General features: G+C 51.9%; 1 protein-coding gene across 1 annotated transcript; it reads left to right on the plus strand.

Moving 5' to 3' along the window:
* Positions 1 to 7,518: 7,518 nt before the first annotated feature.
* On the plus strand, positions 7,519 to 16,517 carry Tspo (translocator protein). The gene is made up of 4 exons (XM_045152650.1): positions 7,519 to 7,570; positions 13,287 to 13,500; positions 14,239 to 14,377; positions 16,072 to 16,517. Exons 2-4 carry the CDS (start codon positions 13,319 to 13,321, stop codon positions 16,258 to 16,260), a joined length of 510 nt encoding a protein of 169 aa, XP_045008585.1. The 5' UTR covers positions 7,519 to 7,570; positions 13,287 to 13,318; the 3' UTR covers positions 16,261 to 16,517.
* Positions 16,518 to 17,833: the final 1,316 nt, after the last annotated feature.

The following is a 17,833-nucleotide window of genomic DNA, read 5'->3' on the forward strand; positions in this document are numbered from 1 at the left end:
CTAAGGTCCTTTAGCTTTGCAGGCAAACACCTTAACCACTAAGCCATCTCTCCAGCCTCTGAATATTATTTTTTAATTAATTAATTCATTTGAGAAAGACTTAAAGAGAGAAAGAGAAGGAGAGAGAGAGAGAATTGGTTCACCAGGGCCTCCAGCTACTGCAAATAAACTCCAGATACATATACCACATTGTGCCTCTGGCTTACATGGCTCCTGGGGAATCAAACCTGGGTCCTTTATCTTTGCAGGCAAGTGCCTTAACCACTAAGCCATCTCCCTAACCCTAAATATTATTATTTTGTTTTTCAAGGTAGGGTCTCACTCTAGACCAGGCTGACTGGAATTCACTACGTAGTCTCAGGGTGACCTCAAACTCACAGCGATCCTCCTACCTCTGCCTCTCCAGTGCTAGGATTAAAGGCCTGTGCCCACACCCAGCTTTCTGAATATTATTATTATTATTTTAATTTTTTTTTCCTGAGATAGGGTCACACTCTAGCCCAGGCTGACCTGGAGGAATTCACTATGTAGACTCAGGGTGGCTTTGAACTCACAGTGATTCTCCTACCTCAGCCTCCCAAGTGCTGGGATTAAAGGCCTGCGCCACCACACCCTCCAGAATATTATTATTAATATAACTTGTTGTTCCTATATCTTTTTTTTTTAATTTTTTTTTGGTTTATTCTTTATTTATTTATTTGAGAGCAACAGACAGAGAAGGAGACAGAGAGAGAGAGAGAGAGAGAGAGAGAGAGAGAGAGAGAGAGACACAGACAGACAATGGGCACGCCAGGGCTACCAGCCACTGCAAACGAACTCCAGACGCGTGCGCCCCCTTGTGCATCTGGCTAACATGGGACCTGGGGAACCGAGCCTCGAACCGGGGTCCTTAGGCTTCACAGGCAAGCGCTTAACCGCTAAGCCATCTCTCCAGCCCATGTTGTTCCTATATCTTGAGTGCACTGTCTTACCTTTTGACCTCTTATCTCTTTTTTGTTTGTTTGTTTGTTTTTCGAGGTAGGGTCTTACTCTAGCTCAGGCTGACCTGGAATTCACCATGCCCAGCAACTTCTTATCTTTAAAAAATATTTATTTATTTATTTGACACAAAGAAAGAGGCAGATAGAGAGGGAAAAGGTGTACCTATTCTCACTGCCTCTCTTCTATCTCTCTGTACTTGCAAATAAATATTTTTCTTAAAAAAAATCCCTTTGAGCCATTCTGTAAGCAGTTCAATGGGAGAAAGAGAAATCACAAGTGAAGATACTCGACAGTGGACACTGCAAGCCTTATATTTGGCCACACAGGCCAAATGAGCCAACAGATGCAATAGTGGCACATCTGTCATGGTGGAAACCAACTGCCCTCTAATTTGACTGGAGACCCGCTCCATGGGAGGGAATACATCCCTGATACTGAAAACTTAAAACGGGTAGTCATGAGCCCTAAGGGTGTAACGTCTGCTGCTATCTGGCTAAATGTATATACTATGCTTATCAAACTGCCCAGTAAGCAGTTCTTTTAATGTTCATACCCATATATTAATGCTACTCTCCCTTTTGGTAGAGAATCTTATCTTTTCAGATGGCAGTGACCTTGGGACAACTCAGAAGGTATCATGGTGCTGGAAAGAAGTGACCGGTGTGCTCAGTACTGCAATATCTCTATCACACCTTCCAAGGCTCAGGGTCTAATGAGGAAGAGGTGGCAGAAAGAATGTAAGTGCTAAAGGAGTGTAGGACTCCTTACAACGAGCTCCCCCCAGACACAAAATGGCCTGGATATCCATGACCTCACAGTGCCTGACACTACCTACACAAGACCATCATAAGAGGAGGAAAAGATCATGGCATCATCAAACTAAAAGAGAGACTGATTGAGATGGGGAGGGGATATGATGGAGAATGGAGTTTCAAAGGGGAAAGTGGGGGGAGGGAGGGTATTACCACGGGATTTTTTTTTGTTTTTATTTTTATTTAATTGAAAGTGACAGACAGAGAAAGAGGTAGATAGGTAGAGAGAGAGAATGGGCGCGCCAGGGCCTCCAGCCTCTGCAAACGAACTCCAGACGCGTGCGCCCCCTTGTGCATCTGGCTAACATGGGACCTGGGGAACCGAGCCTTGAACCGGGGTCCTTAGGCTTCACAGGTGAGTGCTTAACCACTAAGCCATCTCTCCAGCCCTTTTTCAAATTTTTAGTAACAACTTCCATAATTATAAAAAATATCCTGGACTGGAGAGATGGTTTAGGCTTCACAGGCGAGTGCTTAACCACTAAGCCATCTCTCCAGCCCTTTTTCAAATTTTTATTAACAACTTCCATAATTATAAAAAATATCCTGGACTGGAGAGATGGTTTAGTGGTTTAGTGGTTAAGCACTCGCCTGTGAAGCCTAAGGACCCCGGTTCAAGGCTCGGTTCCCCAGGTCCCACGTTAGCCAGATGCACAAGGGGGCGCACGCGTCTGGAGTTCGTTTGCAGAGGCTGGAGGCCCTGGCGCGCCCATTCTCTCTCTCTCTCCCTCTATCTTTCTTTCTCTCTGTGTCTGTCGCTCTCAAATAAATAAAAAAATTAAAAAAAAATTTGAAAAAAATCCCTTTGTTATGGATTTTAGGGTTCCCAGAGGCATGGTGTGCCCTATGCATGTCTTTGCCTGAAAATCTCTGTATCTTTCACAAATATAGCATTGAATGCATTTGCCATATTTCCTGTAACTAATCCATACTTTAGTTATAATTTTTCCTTGTCAAAAATAAGATTCGCCGGGTGTAGTGGTGCACACCTTTAATCCCAGCACTCGTGTGGCAGAGGTAGGAGGATTGCCATGAGTTCAAGACCACCCTGAGACTCTACATAGTTAATTCCAGGTCAGCCTGGGTCAGAGTGAGACCCTACCTCGAAAAACCAAAATAATAATAATAATAATAATAATAATAATAATATTCAACAAACACCCTTGAAATGCTGATTTAATTCTATTCTTCAAACTGCATGAAATAGATTTGCTGACGTGGTTTACCATATTCTGAATGCTATGACTCCTCAAAATTCGTGTTAGCTGGGTGTGGTGGTTCAACCAGGCGTGATGGTGCACACCTTTAATCCCAGCACTCAGGAGGCAGAGGTAGGAGGATCACAGTGAATTCGAGGCCACCCTGAGACTACATGGTGAATTCAAGGTTAGTCTGGCCTGAGTGAAACCCTACCTCAAAAAAAAAAAAAAAACAAAATTCACCAATATGGTCCAGCCATTGTGGAAATCAGTGTGGAGTTTCCTAAAACAGCTAAAAATAGATCTACCATATGACCCACCTATAGCACTCGTAGGCATGTATCCTAAGGACTCACCTCATTACCTTAGAGATACTTGCTCAACCATGTTTATTGCTGCTCAATTCACAATAGCTAGAAAACGGAATCAGCTGTGGTGGTTTGATTCAGATGTCCCCCATAAACTTAGGTGTTATGAATGCTAGCTCCCCAGCTGATGGATATTTGGGAATTAACGCCTCCTGGAGGGAGTGTATTGTTGGGGGCGGGCTTATGGGCTTTATAGCCAGTTTCCCCATGCCAGTGTCTGGCACACCCTCCTGTTGCTGTGGTCCACCTTATGTTGGCCAGGGGGTGATGTCCACCCTCTGCTCATGCCATCGTTTTCCCTGCCATCATGGAGCTTCCCCTCGAGCCTGTAAGCCAAAATAAACCTCTTTTTTTCCCAGAAGCTGCTCTTGATTGGGTGATTTCTTTTTCTTTTTTTTTAATTTTTGTTCATTTTTATTTATTTATTTGAGAGTGACAGAGACAGAAAGAGGCAGATAGAGAGAGAGAGAGAGAATGGGCGCGTCAGGGCTTCCAGCCACTGCAAATGAACTCCAGACACGTGCGCCCCCTTGTGCATCTGGCTAACGTGAGTCCTGGGGAATCGAGCCTCGAACCGGGGCCCTTAGGCTTCACAGGCAAACGCTTAACCGCTAAGCCATCTCTCCAGCCCTTGATTGGGTGATTTCTACCAGCAATGCGAACCGGACTGCAACACCAGCCTAGATGTCCCTCAACTGATGAGTGGATAATGAGGATATGGCACATTTATACAATGGAGTTCTACTCAGCAGTAAAGAAAAATGAAGTTATGAAATTTGCAGAAAAATAGATGGACCTGGAAAGGATTATACTAAGTGAGGTAACCCAGGCCCAGAAAGCCAAACGTCACATGTTCTCTCTCACATGTGGATCCTAGCTACAAATAACTGGACTTCTGTGTGAGTAGGAAGAAAACTCAGTAGCAACAGCCAGTAAGCTAGAAAGGAGATATAAAGGGGATAGAAAGGGAGGGGGTCACTTAATAGGATGGTATTGTATATATGTAAGTAGAAGAATAGATTAATGGGGGTGAAAAGGCCCAAGTGAGGTCAGGGGTAGAGATTGAGTAAAGGAAAGGTGGAGGGAGGGCTAATCAAAATCTAAGAGGATGCAAATAAATCATATGGAGTCCTCTGGTTTTGGACAATGGAACACCCAGGAGCCATAGATCATTGTTAGAAAATTTTCAGTGCCAGGGATGGGGTACCTCCAGTGAGTTGTTGGCCAGGGAGGTCCCTGGTGCCCCCAAAACATTACAGTCCATTGCTGAGGCCCTTGGTTTCCCACCAGGAATAGATGGTAAGACCCTATTGCTGAAGACTTCACATACTTGGGCTGCAGAGCCACTGAGAAATCCTGCTGGAACTGAGCTGATAACCTCCTCCATGTAGACCAGCTGACAGAAAGCTGGAAGAAGCCATTCTGCATGCAGTTCAATGGGAGAGAGAGAAATCACCAGTGAAGATACTCAACAGCGGACACTGCAAGCCTTATATTTTGCAAGCCAGGCCAAATGAGCCAACAGGTGCAATAGTGGCACATCTGTCATGGTGGAAACCACTGCCCTCTAATTGGACTGGAGGCCTGCTCCATGGTGGGGAATACATCCTAATGCGGAAGAGGTGGCAGAAAGAATGTAAGAGCCAAAGGAAGGGTAGGACTCCTTACAACGTGCTCCCCCCAGATACAAAATGGCCTGGATATCCATGACCTCACAGTGCCTGACACTACCTACACAAGACCATCATAATAGGAGGAAAAGATGATGACATCAATCTAAAAGAGAGTCTGATTGAGAGGGGGAGGGGATATGATGGAGAGTGGAGTTTCAAAGGGGAAAGTGGGGGGAGGGAGGGAATCACCATGGGATATTGTTTTACAATTATGGAAGTCGTTAATAAAAAAAATGTTTAAATCCTGTTTCAACACAAAAAAGAAATAAATCAAAGGAAAGAATGTGAACGAGTACTTGGAACACTTCCACATTCATTCTCGCCGTGAGCGTGCCGACAGTAGTAGGAGAGCAAGCCGCTCTCTCGTCTCCTGCAAATCAGGTTCCGTGAACAGGTGATGATACGCGGCTACTATGTCTTCAGGCTGTTGTACAAGGTCCCGGACTTTTCTCAGTTCAGCTTTCTAAATTTCAACCCGCTGTGGCGAACAGGTTGCAACTGTTATCCTTGACTTACAAATGAGAAGATAAAAATGTTAAAGACTAAGGGCCACATGGTTGGTGAGAGGGCAGGAATCAGAAGCTTGGGTTTTCCAGCTTCTGAGAGCTGTTGTGCGCCTGCATCCGGCGGTCTGACTTTGATCTCACCCAACACGTCCTTCCCCTCCACTCTACTCTCATTCCCTGGAGCCTCTATTAATCTGCACACACCCACCCACGCACACACACCGTTTCGTGAGACCTACGGAATGTGCACTGGCTGGTGTGACACACTGTTGTAAACCAGGGGGCCTGACCGAAAAGTCCAAGGTCAGAATAGTTACAAATCCAGTGTGCGCGGGGAGAACCTGCTTCCTGTTTTGCAGTTAGCTGGACTTTCATATCTTCACGTGGTGGATAGGAGAGAGGTGGGGACCCATGTCTCCTCTCACTATAATGATATTAATCCCATTCATGAAGGCTTCATACTTATGTCCTAATTATCTCCAAGAGCCTCACCTACGAATGCTGTCACAGTGAGGATTAGGGTTCAACATGTGAATTTCTCTTGTTTTCGAGGTAGGGTCTCATTCTAACCCAGACTGACCTGAAATTCACCATGTAGTTTCAGGCTGGCCTCAAACTCATGAGCGATCCTCCTACCTCTGCCACCATGCTCAGCCAACATAAAAAAATTTTTTATAAAATATTTGTATTAGGCCCGGCGTGGTGCCTTATGTCTTTTACCCCAGCACTTGAGAGGCAGAGATAGGAGGATCACCATGAGTTCGAGGCCACCCTGAGACTACATAGTGAATTCCAGGTCAGCTTGAGCTCGAGTGAGACCCTACCTCGAAAAAAAAATGATAAATTAATTTAAAAATAAAAATAAAATATTTTTATTTATTTCTTTGCAAGCAGAGAGAGAGGGAGAGAAGAAAGACAGAGAATGGGTGCAACAGAGCCTCCAGCTGCCACAAATGAACTACAGATGCATGTGCCACTTTGTGCATTTGACTTTATGTGGGAACTGGTCATTAGGCTTTGTGGGCAAGTAAGTGCCTTTACCACTGAGCTATCTCTCCAGCCCTCAATATATGAACCTCTTTCTTTTCTCCCTTTCTTTCTTTCTTTCTTTCTTTCTTTCTTTCTTTCTTTCTTTCTTTCTTTTTTTTTTTTTCGAGGTAGGGTCTCACTCTAGCCCAGGTTGACCTGGAATTCACTATGGAGTCTCAGGGTGGCCTCGAACTCAGGGCAATCCTCCTACCTCTGCCTCCCGAGTGCTGGGATTAAAGGCATGCAAGTAAGTGCCTTTACCACTGAGCCATCTCTCCAGCCCTCAATATATGAACATCTTTCTTTCTTTCTTCCTTCCTTTCTTTCTTTCTTTCTTTCTTTCTTTCTTTCTTTCTTTCTTTCTTTCTTTCTTTCTTTCTTTCTTTCTTTCTCTCTCTCTCTCTCTCTCTCTCTCTCTCTCTCTCTCTCTCTCTCTGTCTGTCTTTCTTTCTTTCTTTCTTTCTTTTTGTTTTTTCGAGGTAGGGTCTCACTCTAGCCCAGGTTGACCTGGAATTCACTATGGAGTCTCAGGGTGGCCTCGAACTCAGGGCAATCCTCCTACCTCTGCCTCCCGAGTGCTGGGATTAAAGGCATGCGCCACCACGCCCGGCTTCTTTCTTTATTTTTTTAATTAACAACTTCCGTGATTGTAAACAACATCCCATGGTAATACCCTTCCTCCCCCCACTTTCCCCTTTGAAACTCCATTCTCCATCATATCCCCTCCCCCCCTCAATCACTCTCTCTTTTATTTTGATGTCATGATCGATCTTTTCCTGGGATTCTCGGCTCGTGCCACCAAGCTGGGCTTCGGTGGTCTGACTTCCCGGGCAGGAGCAGGGAGGCGCTGGGGTGGGAACCGCCCCTCCTCGCAGCCGGGGCTGCACGGGGCACCCAGGGGCGCGCGGGCGTGGCGAGGAGGGCGGCGGTCCCGGGCGGGGTGGGGCGGGCCCAGCCGCGGCCACTTCCCGGCGCAGCGGCCTTCCGGGAGCAGCGGGCGCGGTGAGCGGGGCCGCGGAGGGGCGCGGGGCGAGGGGGAGACCGAGGCCGGCGGCGCGGGGAGCGGGAGGTGCCCGCACGGGGTAGCACTTGGGCGCTTGGCCGTGCGCTTGAGCCCCGGGCCCGCGGGAAACCGGAGATCGATCGCCCGAAGCCGGGCAGCGAGGCGAGGGGGGCCTCTTGGGCCCCGCGGGAGTCCACGTCTGTCTACCGGGGAATCCGGTCTCCCCCGCGAGGGAGCGCCGGGAACCGGGGGAAACTGAGGCTGTGCCCGGGGTCCCGGCGGGTGACCCCGCGCGCCCCGCCGCTTCCCAACCGGGAGGTCCGCGCGCCGCCCAGCCCCGCGGGCCGTGCGTCGCTGCAATGGGGCGGGCGTGCCCGGCGGCAGACCTCTGCACTTCAGCGCCCGCCTCATTTGACTTCTTTTCCCCCCTTGGTTTTTCGAGGTAGCATTTCACTCTAGCTCAGGCTGTCCTGGAATTCACTCTGTAGTCTCAGGATGGCCTCGAACTCACGGCAATCCTCCTACCTCTGCCTCCCGAGTGCTGGGATTAAAGGCGTGCGCCACCACGCCCGGCTTCATTTGACTTTTGACTCCGTTTCTGTTTGCGCCTTATTTGTTTTTTGGTTGTGCAAGCGGTGTGTCAATGCCTGCCGTGTTGAATGAGGTGGTTACTCACCATAGAGCAATTTCCTCACACCCCCAGACCCCAATGGTGACCAGTTACTGGCACATCGATTACTTTCTGAATGAAAAAGGCTCACAAATGGTATAACGAAGATTTACAGCACCTCATTAACACCCCCCCCCCCGAAAAAAAATAGTCCCCTGAGACAGCGATGAATCGCTGGGAGGGAGCATGGGCAACACCCAGGAGAAGCAGCTTCACAGACAAGGAGGGGACCAGAGAGGACATGACTCCCTTCCATTATTTCTGTCACCATCTCCAAGGAAGCCTCAGAGCAGGAGGTGCCCAGACCCACTGGCTCTGCTCCAGCCTCAGAGACAGGGACACAGAGGCCCCTGGGCAGCAACAGGCTTGGGGGGGATGCTGGTGTCATAGCCAGCCAGGTGTGCAGCGCGGCAGGGACCTCAGATGCCATCCTCAGTGAGGGAAGGGTCAGATCCCCTGTGCAGCTGCTCTAGGTAGAGGTGGGGCCTGAGGCAGAGCGGGATGTTGACACCAAGGGTGGAGAGGGTGGTGCTGCTAGCCTGAGAACTATTGGCACCGTGAAGAGGAGGGTGGTGGCAGCCTGCCCTGGGCCGCTCAGCTAGAGGAGAAGATGAAAAGCGTGTTGCCTGGAGTTTGGGCTAGAGGAGCAGAGTGGGCTTTGGAGGCACCCATCTGGGATAGTCCGCCATTTCCTGAGCCTTCATTTCTTCGATTGGCAAATGGACTAGTAGATTAGCCCTTTAATCCCACCCCTCAGGAGGCAGAGGTAAGAGGATCGCTGTGAGTTTGAGGCCAGCCCAAGAGTACATAGTGAATTCCAGGTCCGCCGGCGCTAGAGTGAGACCCTTCCTCGAACAGCCTTCCCCCCAAGACAGGACTAGTCATGAGCCTCCTACCCGCCCCGTGGCTGCTATGAGGAATAAATGAAGACCTAACAGGATCAGTGTGAGCGCCCCGAGCGACCAAGCACTGTGACTCAACATCGTCCCCAGAAGCCACAGGGGAGCCAGAGGTGAATAGGCCTGGCACCATCTGCCTTGTCCTGGATCCTGTGCTCTGCCACTCCTTCCTGCATGGCATCTTATCCGCAGAGTTCAGGGCCTTACATGTTAGTGTGGTCTCGGCCTTGAGGCTACTTCTTCCCTAGGAGGAAACAGGTGAGTGGTCCCCAGGTTTTATGGGGGCCAGGGGGGCCTTGCTGTCCCATCTCTTCCTCCTTTGGACATCCTTGGGACTTGGGGCAAGCTGGAGGCAGGGTGAAGTTTTGGATTCTCATTTACTTTCTTCTTAAAAATTTGTCATTCAGCTGGGCGTGGTGGTGCACACCTTCAATCCCAGCACTTGGGAGGCAGAGGTAGGAGAATCGCTCTGAGTTTGAAGCCACCCTGAGACTCCATAGTGAATTCCAGGTCAGCCTGGGTTAAAGTGAGACCCTACTCCGAAAAGCAAAAAAAAAAAAAAAAAAAAAAATTTTTTTTTTAAAGAAAAAGAGACAGGCAGATAGAGAGAGAATGGGCATGCCAGGGCCTCTAGCCACTGCAAATAACTCCAGACACATGTGCCACTTTGTGCATTTGGCTTTACATGGGTCCTAGGGAATCGAACCTCAGCCCTTTGGCTTTGTAGGCAAACACCTTAGCTGCTAAGCCATCTTCAGCCATCATTCACTTTCTGAAGGAGAAAGAAATAAAGGGTGGCTGGGTGGCTTTGCCCTTCCTGGGATCTTAGAGCCTCACCCTTGCTCTGGCCTTCTGCAGCCCCAGATCAGCCTAGTCCAGGGTGACTCAGCGTGGTGGGCCCCACGCCCAAGTGTCCTCCACCGCTGGTGATTCAGGACCTACTAGGCAGTCTTTTAAGAGGCTCCAGGAAGCTCCTTGTCCCTGCTCTTTCCTGCTGCCTGCACACGGAGTGGCTGACCTCTTTGTTTTGTGACCTTAGCGAGGGCAGGGGTTGGCCGTCTGAGCCTATCAGAGCATAAACACAGCCTGGGCTTTGCGGAGGCCTCCGAAGAATGGGAGCAGGAGCCGGGCGCCCCACGTCCCATTCCTGGCCTGCCCTCTGCCTGTAACCTCACAACAGTCACCACTTCCCTGTGGCCTTGGGTATCTATCAGGAGTCTCGGAGGGTGGGCTTTGAGGCCCATTAGCAAGGGCACCGGTCAGTCCTGTTTGGAGACTTCCTGGACATGGACTATGGGTCTGGCCCTCCCCTCCCCCACTGGGTGCTGGTGGTCCAGTCATGAGCGCTTCTGCTCACAGAATTATGGGGAGAGAGGAAGGTATTGTTGCACGGTTTAAGGCTGGCATACCTCTAAGGCAAGATGCTTAGTGAGGAAAAGCAGAAATGGGCAGGAGCAGAGCGGCTGGGAAGGTTCCAGATGTGACTGACTTGTGTGCTTTCAGAAGGTTAGGTTACATTCAGGAATTCTACCGTGATGGAATGGCATGTTGGTATATGTTATAGTCCTAGCACTCAGGAGGCTGAGGCAGGAGGTTTGCCATGAGTCTGAGGCCAGCCTGAAAAACATATCAAGGAGAGCGAGAGAGAGCAAGAGAGAGAGGGAGAGAGACAGAGAGCATGCACACGTGCATGCGCGCCTGGGCTATGGAGTATGTTCCAAGCCAACTTGGGCTATTAGCAGACTCATCCCAAGCAAAACAAAACAAAACAAAACAACAACAACAACAAAAAAAACAACAGAAAATGTCTGGGGAGATGGCTTGGCGGTTAAGGTGCTTGCCTGTGAATTGTAAGGATATGGGTTTGATTCCTCAATACCCACGTCAGTCAGATGCACAAGGTGGCACATGCATCTGGAGTTCGTTTGCAGTGGCTGGAGGCCCTGGGGTACCCATTCTCACTCTCTCTCTATTGGCCTCTTTCTCCATCTCTCTCAAATAAATAAATAGCTGGGTATGGGGGTGCATGCCTTTAATCCCAGCACTCGGGAGGCAGAGATAGGAGGATCGCCATGAATTTGAGGCCACCCTGAGACTCCATAGTGAATTCCAGGTCAGTTTGAGCTAGAATGAGACCCTACTTCAAAACCCCTCTCAAAAAAAAAATATATATGTGTATGTATGTGTGTGTGTGTGTGTGTGTGTGTGTGTGTGTGTGTGTGTGTGTATATATATACATACATACATATATATATATATGTAACAATAGGAAATCTTGAGCAAGAGTGCCAAGGCCAAGGGGCCTTGGCAGTGGGTGGTGCAGGCCCTCGGTCTATTTACCTTTGCACTGTTGGGACCTGACCCAGAGCAGCTACTGGGAGGGAAAGGTTTATTTTGGTTTACAGTCTCCAGGGAAATTTCATCATGGCAAGAAAAGGATGGCGAAAGTTGGGCACCACATCTTGCCACAGCAGCTGGCAGAAAACAGCAAGAATGAGGAGAGCTGTCTAGCTCTGGAAAGTTGGAATAATAAACCGTACGGCCCCCTTCCAGCGACACACCTCCTCCAGCAAGGCCCCACCTTCCAAACTGCCACCAGCTGGAGACCGAGTATTTAGAACACCTGGGGCTGTGTGGGGGCATCGCACCCAGCCCACCGCAGCTGAGGACTGGCCAGCAGGAGGGCTGGTTCAGCTGGCAAGTACTGAGCATACGCAGTAGTCATGTAATTCCCTCCCTTCCCTTCATCCGCCCCCCCCCTTTTTTTAAAGTTTATTTATTTATTTATTTGAGAGCGACAGACAGAGAGAGAAAGAGGCAGATAGAGAGAGAGAATGGGCGCGCCAGGGCCTCCAGCCACTGTAAACGAACCTAGACGCGTGCACCCCCTTGTGCATCTGGCTAACGTGGGTCCTGGGGAATCGAGCCTTGAACCAGGGTCCTTAGGCTTCATAGGCAAGCGCTTAACCGCTAAGCCATCTCTCCAGCCCCATCCGCCCCTTTTTGAGGCAGTTACAGTCGGTGTGTGGGAGCTGCAACCTCCATTTCCCTCCTACCCGGTGTCACCAACCCAGACCGCCCCGAACTCAAGTCTGTAGGTCCAGGTTGGCCTTGAACTCATGGCAGTCCTGCCACATGGGGAAACTGAGGACCAGTCAGGACGTTGAGTGGCTTTGGGTCCCACAGTGGGCTGGGGCAGAGCGAGGCCTGGGTGCCCACCTTGGATTCCGTTGCCATCTTGCTGGACTCTCAGTCCATGGAAGCTTTGCAAGCTAAGAGGTTCTTCTGGTGTTGGGTGCCTAGTAGGTCCTCAGCACAGAGTGAATCTTGGCATCTCAGGAACTTGGCACTGTGGGCAAGGATGTGTGGCTCATGGCCGGGCTTCCCCTGTCTCTGCTCACGGGGACTTGACACCAGTCCTCAGCTGAGCAGGACTGGGCCCGAGGCCGAGACCCTGCTGTGAACTCTTTCCGGAGTGTCAGAGTGAGAGTAGCTTTGTGAGCCTGGCCCAGAGAGCTGGGGGACTTCCATCAAGGTGTCCTTTCTCCCTGGCTTCTGGTGTGGGGGTGAAACCCCTGTGTATACAGATGCTTCCTGGGCTATGTCCTGGGCTGGGCCCAAGGTAAGCAGCATCAATATCCCACTCTACATAGTGGGAAACCAAGGCCAGAGGGCTGAAGTGACTTCCCTGAGGCTGTAGGGGGCCAATGGGGAACAGGGATCTGAGGAAACTAAACTTGGCCTGCTGCCAGCCACCCAAGGAATGAATGAATGACTGAAGAACTGAAGGGCTTGACCACAGTGCACAAGCTTCCCAGGCCCCCAGAGACATTTGGGCCCAGGGAGGCAGAGCTAGATGCCTTCCTAAATTGGCCTGGAGCCAGGGTCGGAGCTGAGATCACGCCCGGGAGACCCAAGGTCCTGAGAGAACAGGGGATCTGGGCGGGGGCAGGCGTTTGGAAAGAGCAAGTCCCCCAGAGCCAGGAGTGTAGTGTGACCTTAGGTCTTCCCTGCCTTGTCTGCCAGGAACCACAGGCTGATTGATCCCAGGGGACTGGACCTCTGTGGTGCTGCTGAAGGGGTCACTGGGGCTGACTCCTGTGGTCCCCTGGACGTGCTCTCACCCATTCCTGTGTTCTCTTTTAGAACTTTCTGGAACAGCAGCCTCAGCAGCCATCATGGCTCCACCCTGGGTGCCCGCCGTGGGCTTCACACTGGCACCCAGCCTGGGGGGCTTCGTGGGTGCCTACTTTGTGCGTGGCGAGGGCCTCCGTTGGTATGCCAGCCTGCAGAAGCCCTCTTGGCATCCGCCCCGCTGGGCCCTGGCTCCTGTCTGGGGCACGTTGTATTCAGCCATGGGGTAAGTGGATGCAGGCATCACCTTGGGGTGCCCTGTCCTCTATGGGCACAGACTGGACAGGTCATTGAGCCCATTCACAGAGGGAGGTCTGGGGCAGAGGTGGCCCAGTGAGGGAGGAAGGATGGCGAGGCTGAGGGCTTGTGCATTTTTCCTCCTGGCTCCTGGTTTTGTGCTGAGGCTGTCCAGTGTGTAAAGGTCAGCACAGACAACGGGCAACATGTGCCAAGATAGGCAGACAGCAGCCATTGCCAGGCCCTAGTGTGGCTCCTTCTCAGAAGCCCTCTGTCACCCTGTGCCATCGACAGTCTCGGTGCCACCTGCTTGTCCTCCAGCCCTCATCTTGCAGCCTCACACTGACCTCCGAACTCTTGTGTATCGTGTTTCCTCCTCCTTGAGCCTCTTCTCATCCTGGAGGCCCAGGCTGCCCGTCCATGCTCCGTGCAGTGCCCGGCACTTAAGGACCTCCTCCTCACGGGCACGGCTCGCGCACTTCCCCTTCAAAGCAGTGCTGAGAACAGCGGCAAATAGTTACCGAATTTCTCATGTGCCGGTGACAAAACTAACTGCAGTCGCTACATCCACTCAAGTCCGCAAAGCAGTCCTATGAGAAATGGCGGGCCAGAGAGGCTAAGCAACACCCCTGAGGTCTCAGAGCAGCCAGAGGCGGGGCGTGTGTCCTGCCGTCACCTCCCCCCCCCCCCCCCCCGCATGGCATCCTGACTGGTGGCTCTGTTTCAGGTTCGGCTCCTACGTGGTCTGGAAAGAGCTGGGGGGCTTCACGGAGGAGGCTGTGGTTCCCCTGGGTCTCTATGCCGGTCAGCTGGCCCTGAACTGGACATGGCCCCCCATCTTCTTTGGTGCCCGGCAGATGGGTTGGGTAAGTATGGCCTTGACCTGGCTCCCTGGAGACAGCCCTGGGAGGACATGGGCATCACAGGGAGAGAGATGGTCAGGGCTGCAGGTGACTGGGTGGGGGCGGGGTGTACACCTTGCAGTCAAGTATCTTTGCCTCTTTTTAATTTTTTTTAAAATTTATTTTCTTTTATTTATTTGAGTGACAGACAGAGAGAGGCAGATAGAGAGAAAGAGAGAGAATGGGTGCACCAGGGCCTCCAGCCACTGCAAACGAACTCCAGACGCGTGCGCCCCCTTGTGCATCTGGCTAACGTGGGACCTGGGGAACCGAGCCTCGAACCGGGGTCCTTAGGCTTCACAGGCAAGCGCTTACCCCCTAAGCCATCTCTCCAGCTCCTCTTTTTAATTTTTTTTTCTTGAGGTAGGGTCTCATTCTATCTTAGGCTGACCTGGAATTCACTATGTCGTCTCAGGGTGGTGGCCTTGAACTCACGGTGATCCTCCTACCTCTGCCTCCCAAGTGCTGGGATTAAAGGCGTGCGCCACCACGCATGGCATGAGGTACGGGATTTCTTATAGCCAAAGGAAACTGTGAGGTCAACCTGGGTAACAGTGAGAACTGTGTAAGAAAGAAAATCAGCTCTTGGTGGGCCTGTGAATGGGAGCCCTCTGCTGACTGTCCTTCTCTGAAGGAGCCTCGAGGGCCTGCTTGAAGCAGAGGGGCTGTGGACATGGGTGTGGGAGCTGCGGCCTAGGATGTCACCTAAACCTGCGACTGTGTGTGCTGCCATACGGGATGGTCTTTCCTTAAAAAAGTGTTTGGGCCGGGCGTGGTGGTGCACGCCTTTAGTCCCAGCACTTGGGAGGCAGAGGTAGGAGGATCACCTTGAGTTCGAGGCCACCCTGAGATACACAGTGAATTCCAGGTCAGAGCCTGGGCTAGAGTGAGACCCTACCTCAAAAAAAAAAAAAAAAAAAAAGGTCTTTGGCTCAGCGGGTAAAGTACTTGCTGCTCATGCATAAGGACCTGCGCTCAGATCCTCAGAGCCCAAGCAAAATACCTGTAATCCCAGAGCTGGGAAGGTGGAGACAGGGACAACTTGGAGCTCACTGCCTAGCCAAATTAGATGAGTAGGTGAGCTTTAAGTTAAGCAAGAGACCCTGTCTCAAAAAATAAGGTGAAGAGTGACCAAGGGAAACAGCTGATTTTGACCTCTGACCTCCACTCAAGCATATGCGCCCACACACAACACACATATACACACAAAGAAAGAAAGATTCTTGCCATTGGGTGCTGTGATGCATGCCTGTGGTCCCAGCACTTGGAAGGCAGAGGCAGTAAAACCAATGTAAATTCAAGGCCAGCCAGGTCTACCAATAGCCGGTTCCAGGACAGCCAAGGCTGTATATGACAGGATGCTGCCTCAACCAGCCCCACCCCAAGAGAATTCCTGCCCACCGTGTGGAGTGCTCAAGCCTGTGGTTTGGCCCCAACCCCTGGCGTCCTGGCCCAGCACTTAACAGTGTGTCTTCAGGTCTGAGGCCTTCCCTCACCCTTGGACATGTGGCATCCACCGAGGCTACCGTGTGTGCCCCACACATGGCACGGTCAGGCAGGAATGACTCACCTCACAGATGAGAAAACCAAGCCTGAGACAGGGCCAGGCCCCGAGGGTGCGGGGGAGCCTCAGCCTTCCTGTCCCCCCGTCTCTGCAGGCCTTGGCAGACCTCCTGCTCATCAGTGGGGCAGCAACTGCCACAACCGTGGCCTGGCATCGGGTGAGCCCACCGGCTGCCCGCCTGCTCTACCCCTACCTGGCCTGGCTGGCCTTTGCCACCGTGCTCAACTACCACGTGTGGCGCAATAACCACGGCCGGCCCGGGGGTCGGCGGCCTCCGGAGTGAGGATGCCCACACTGCCAAGGACTGCAGCATCACCAGGCGCCACGGGTGGTGGTAGTCATCACGCTTTTATGGCCACCAGGCCTGCTCATCTGCCTGGATCTCGGTCTGGTGGGTGGGTGGGGGGGAGGAGTCACCATCAGTTCCAGAGGTGGTCCTTGCTGACTCCTGTCTAGGAACAGCAGCCTGTCTTCCCACGCTGCTCCCAGCGTGCTTTTGCAACATGGGGTTTTACAAGCCAAATAAAGTTTTTAACTTTGGGTGCAGCAGTCTCTGTACTTGGTGGGATCCCAGGCTGTAGGGACCGGCAGAGGCTGTGTGGGCGTGTTCTCCAGCGTCTCCCTCAGGGTGGCCCCACACCCCCACCTGGGAGGAAGAGGGTGTCAGGCCCCAGCACTCGCAGGACAAGACCTTTTTCCTGGCCAACACCCACCCAGGCTGGGAGCTGTCAATTATCCCCAGCTGGACTCAACTAGGTGCCCAGACACAGTTGCTTCAGGAGACCAGATGGGCCACTCCGAAGGGACCCAGCCATGCCCTGCAGCTTCTCACTTCAGGTACGGTGGAGGAAGAGGCCACCACTGTGGCCAGTGGGGTCATTACACTGACAACGCAGGCCAAAGAGGAAAGCAAGACAAGCACCACCCCCCCCCCCCCCATCAGCAGTTGGGAATGAGAAGGGGTGACGGTGCTTGCACTCAGGAGCTCCCGGAGTAAGGGCGCTCCTGTCTATCCTTTGACCCGAGCCTCCCTCCTGTTCCTGCGTGGGGGAGGGGGTGCTACTCAGCCGCGTTCATGCACTTGCCCTGTGCGCACCCCATCTGGTGGCCACAAACGGCCCTGCAGAAATCGACCAGGCGGCTTGCTAGATCACCGCCCGCAGGTGCTTTCCCCCCGCTCACCACTAGAGGCGCCAGTTGACAGGGAAGGTAGCGCTCTGCCCTCTTTCAAAGGCGGGACTTTCTCGGGAGGTGTTTGGATGTCCTGGCCCGGCCTCCCTTCCACAGCAGAGACTAGCCTGTGTGCTCGTGTCCCCGACTGATTAGCCATCGAGGATGCCAACCAAGGCCAGTGGCACAGCCCAAGTGGGTTAGGTGGCCATTTGTTAGCATGAAAGCCATGGAGACTGAGGAGTCTCGAACATTTGTGGCTGAGCACTCGGGGCTGGGTGTGGAAGCTGGCCCCTCTACCGAGCCAGCTGCCACTGCATCCCTGAGGTCTGAGGACGCTTCCCAAGCCTGGCTGGCATTGGTGGCTCTGCTCTGGGACTCCTGCTGTTGCGGCCAGTGCCCAAGCTCCACATGCCCAGCTCTGGCGGGTGCCAGTCTTTACTGAACCCTCAAGTATCATCGGGGAGATAAATGCTGTCTCTAACCGTGGAGTCCGGCTGATGGCTGCACCTGGGGGCTACGGCACTGACTGGAGGTACAGGGGCAGCTACGAGTGGAGAAGAGGGCGTTTTTTTTTTTTTTTTGTTTTGTTTTTTCTTCTGAGAATGGCAAACTCCAGATGCATGAACAACATTGTGCATATGGCTTACATGGGTACTGGGGTATCAAACCTGGGTCCTTAGGCT

Source organism: Jaculus jaculus, chromosome 6, assembly GCF_020740685.1.
Source record: "Jaculus jaculus isolate mJacJac1 chromosome 6, mJacJac1.mat.Y.cur, whole genome shotgun sequence".
Classification (NCBI taxonomy): domain Eukaryota; kingdom Metazoa; phylum Chordata; class Mammalia; order Rodentia; family Dipodidae; genus Jaculus; species Jaculus jaculus.

Excerpts from the sequence above, each read along its gene's own strand:
- Tspo (XM_045152650.1), top strand. The coding sequence starts at position 13,319 with ATGGCTCCACCCTGGGTGCCCGCCGTGGGCTTCACACTGGCACCCAGC. Across the intron at positions 13,501-14,238 it reads ACGTTGTATTCAGCCATGGG|GTTCGGCTCCTACGTGGTCT; the intron begins GTAAGTGGATGC and ends GCTCTGTTTCAG. Across the intron at positions 14,378-16,071 it reads GTGCCCGGCAGATGGGTTGG|GCCTTGGCAGACCTCCTGCT; the intron begins GTAAGTATGGCC and ends CCGTCTCTGCAG.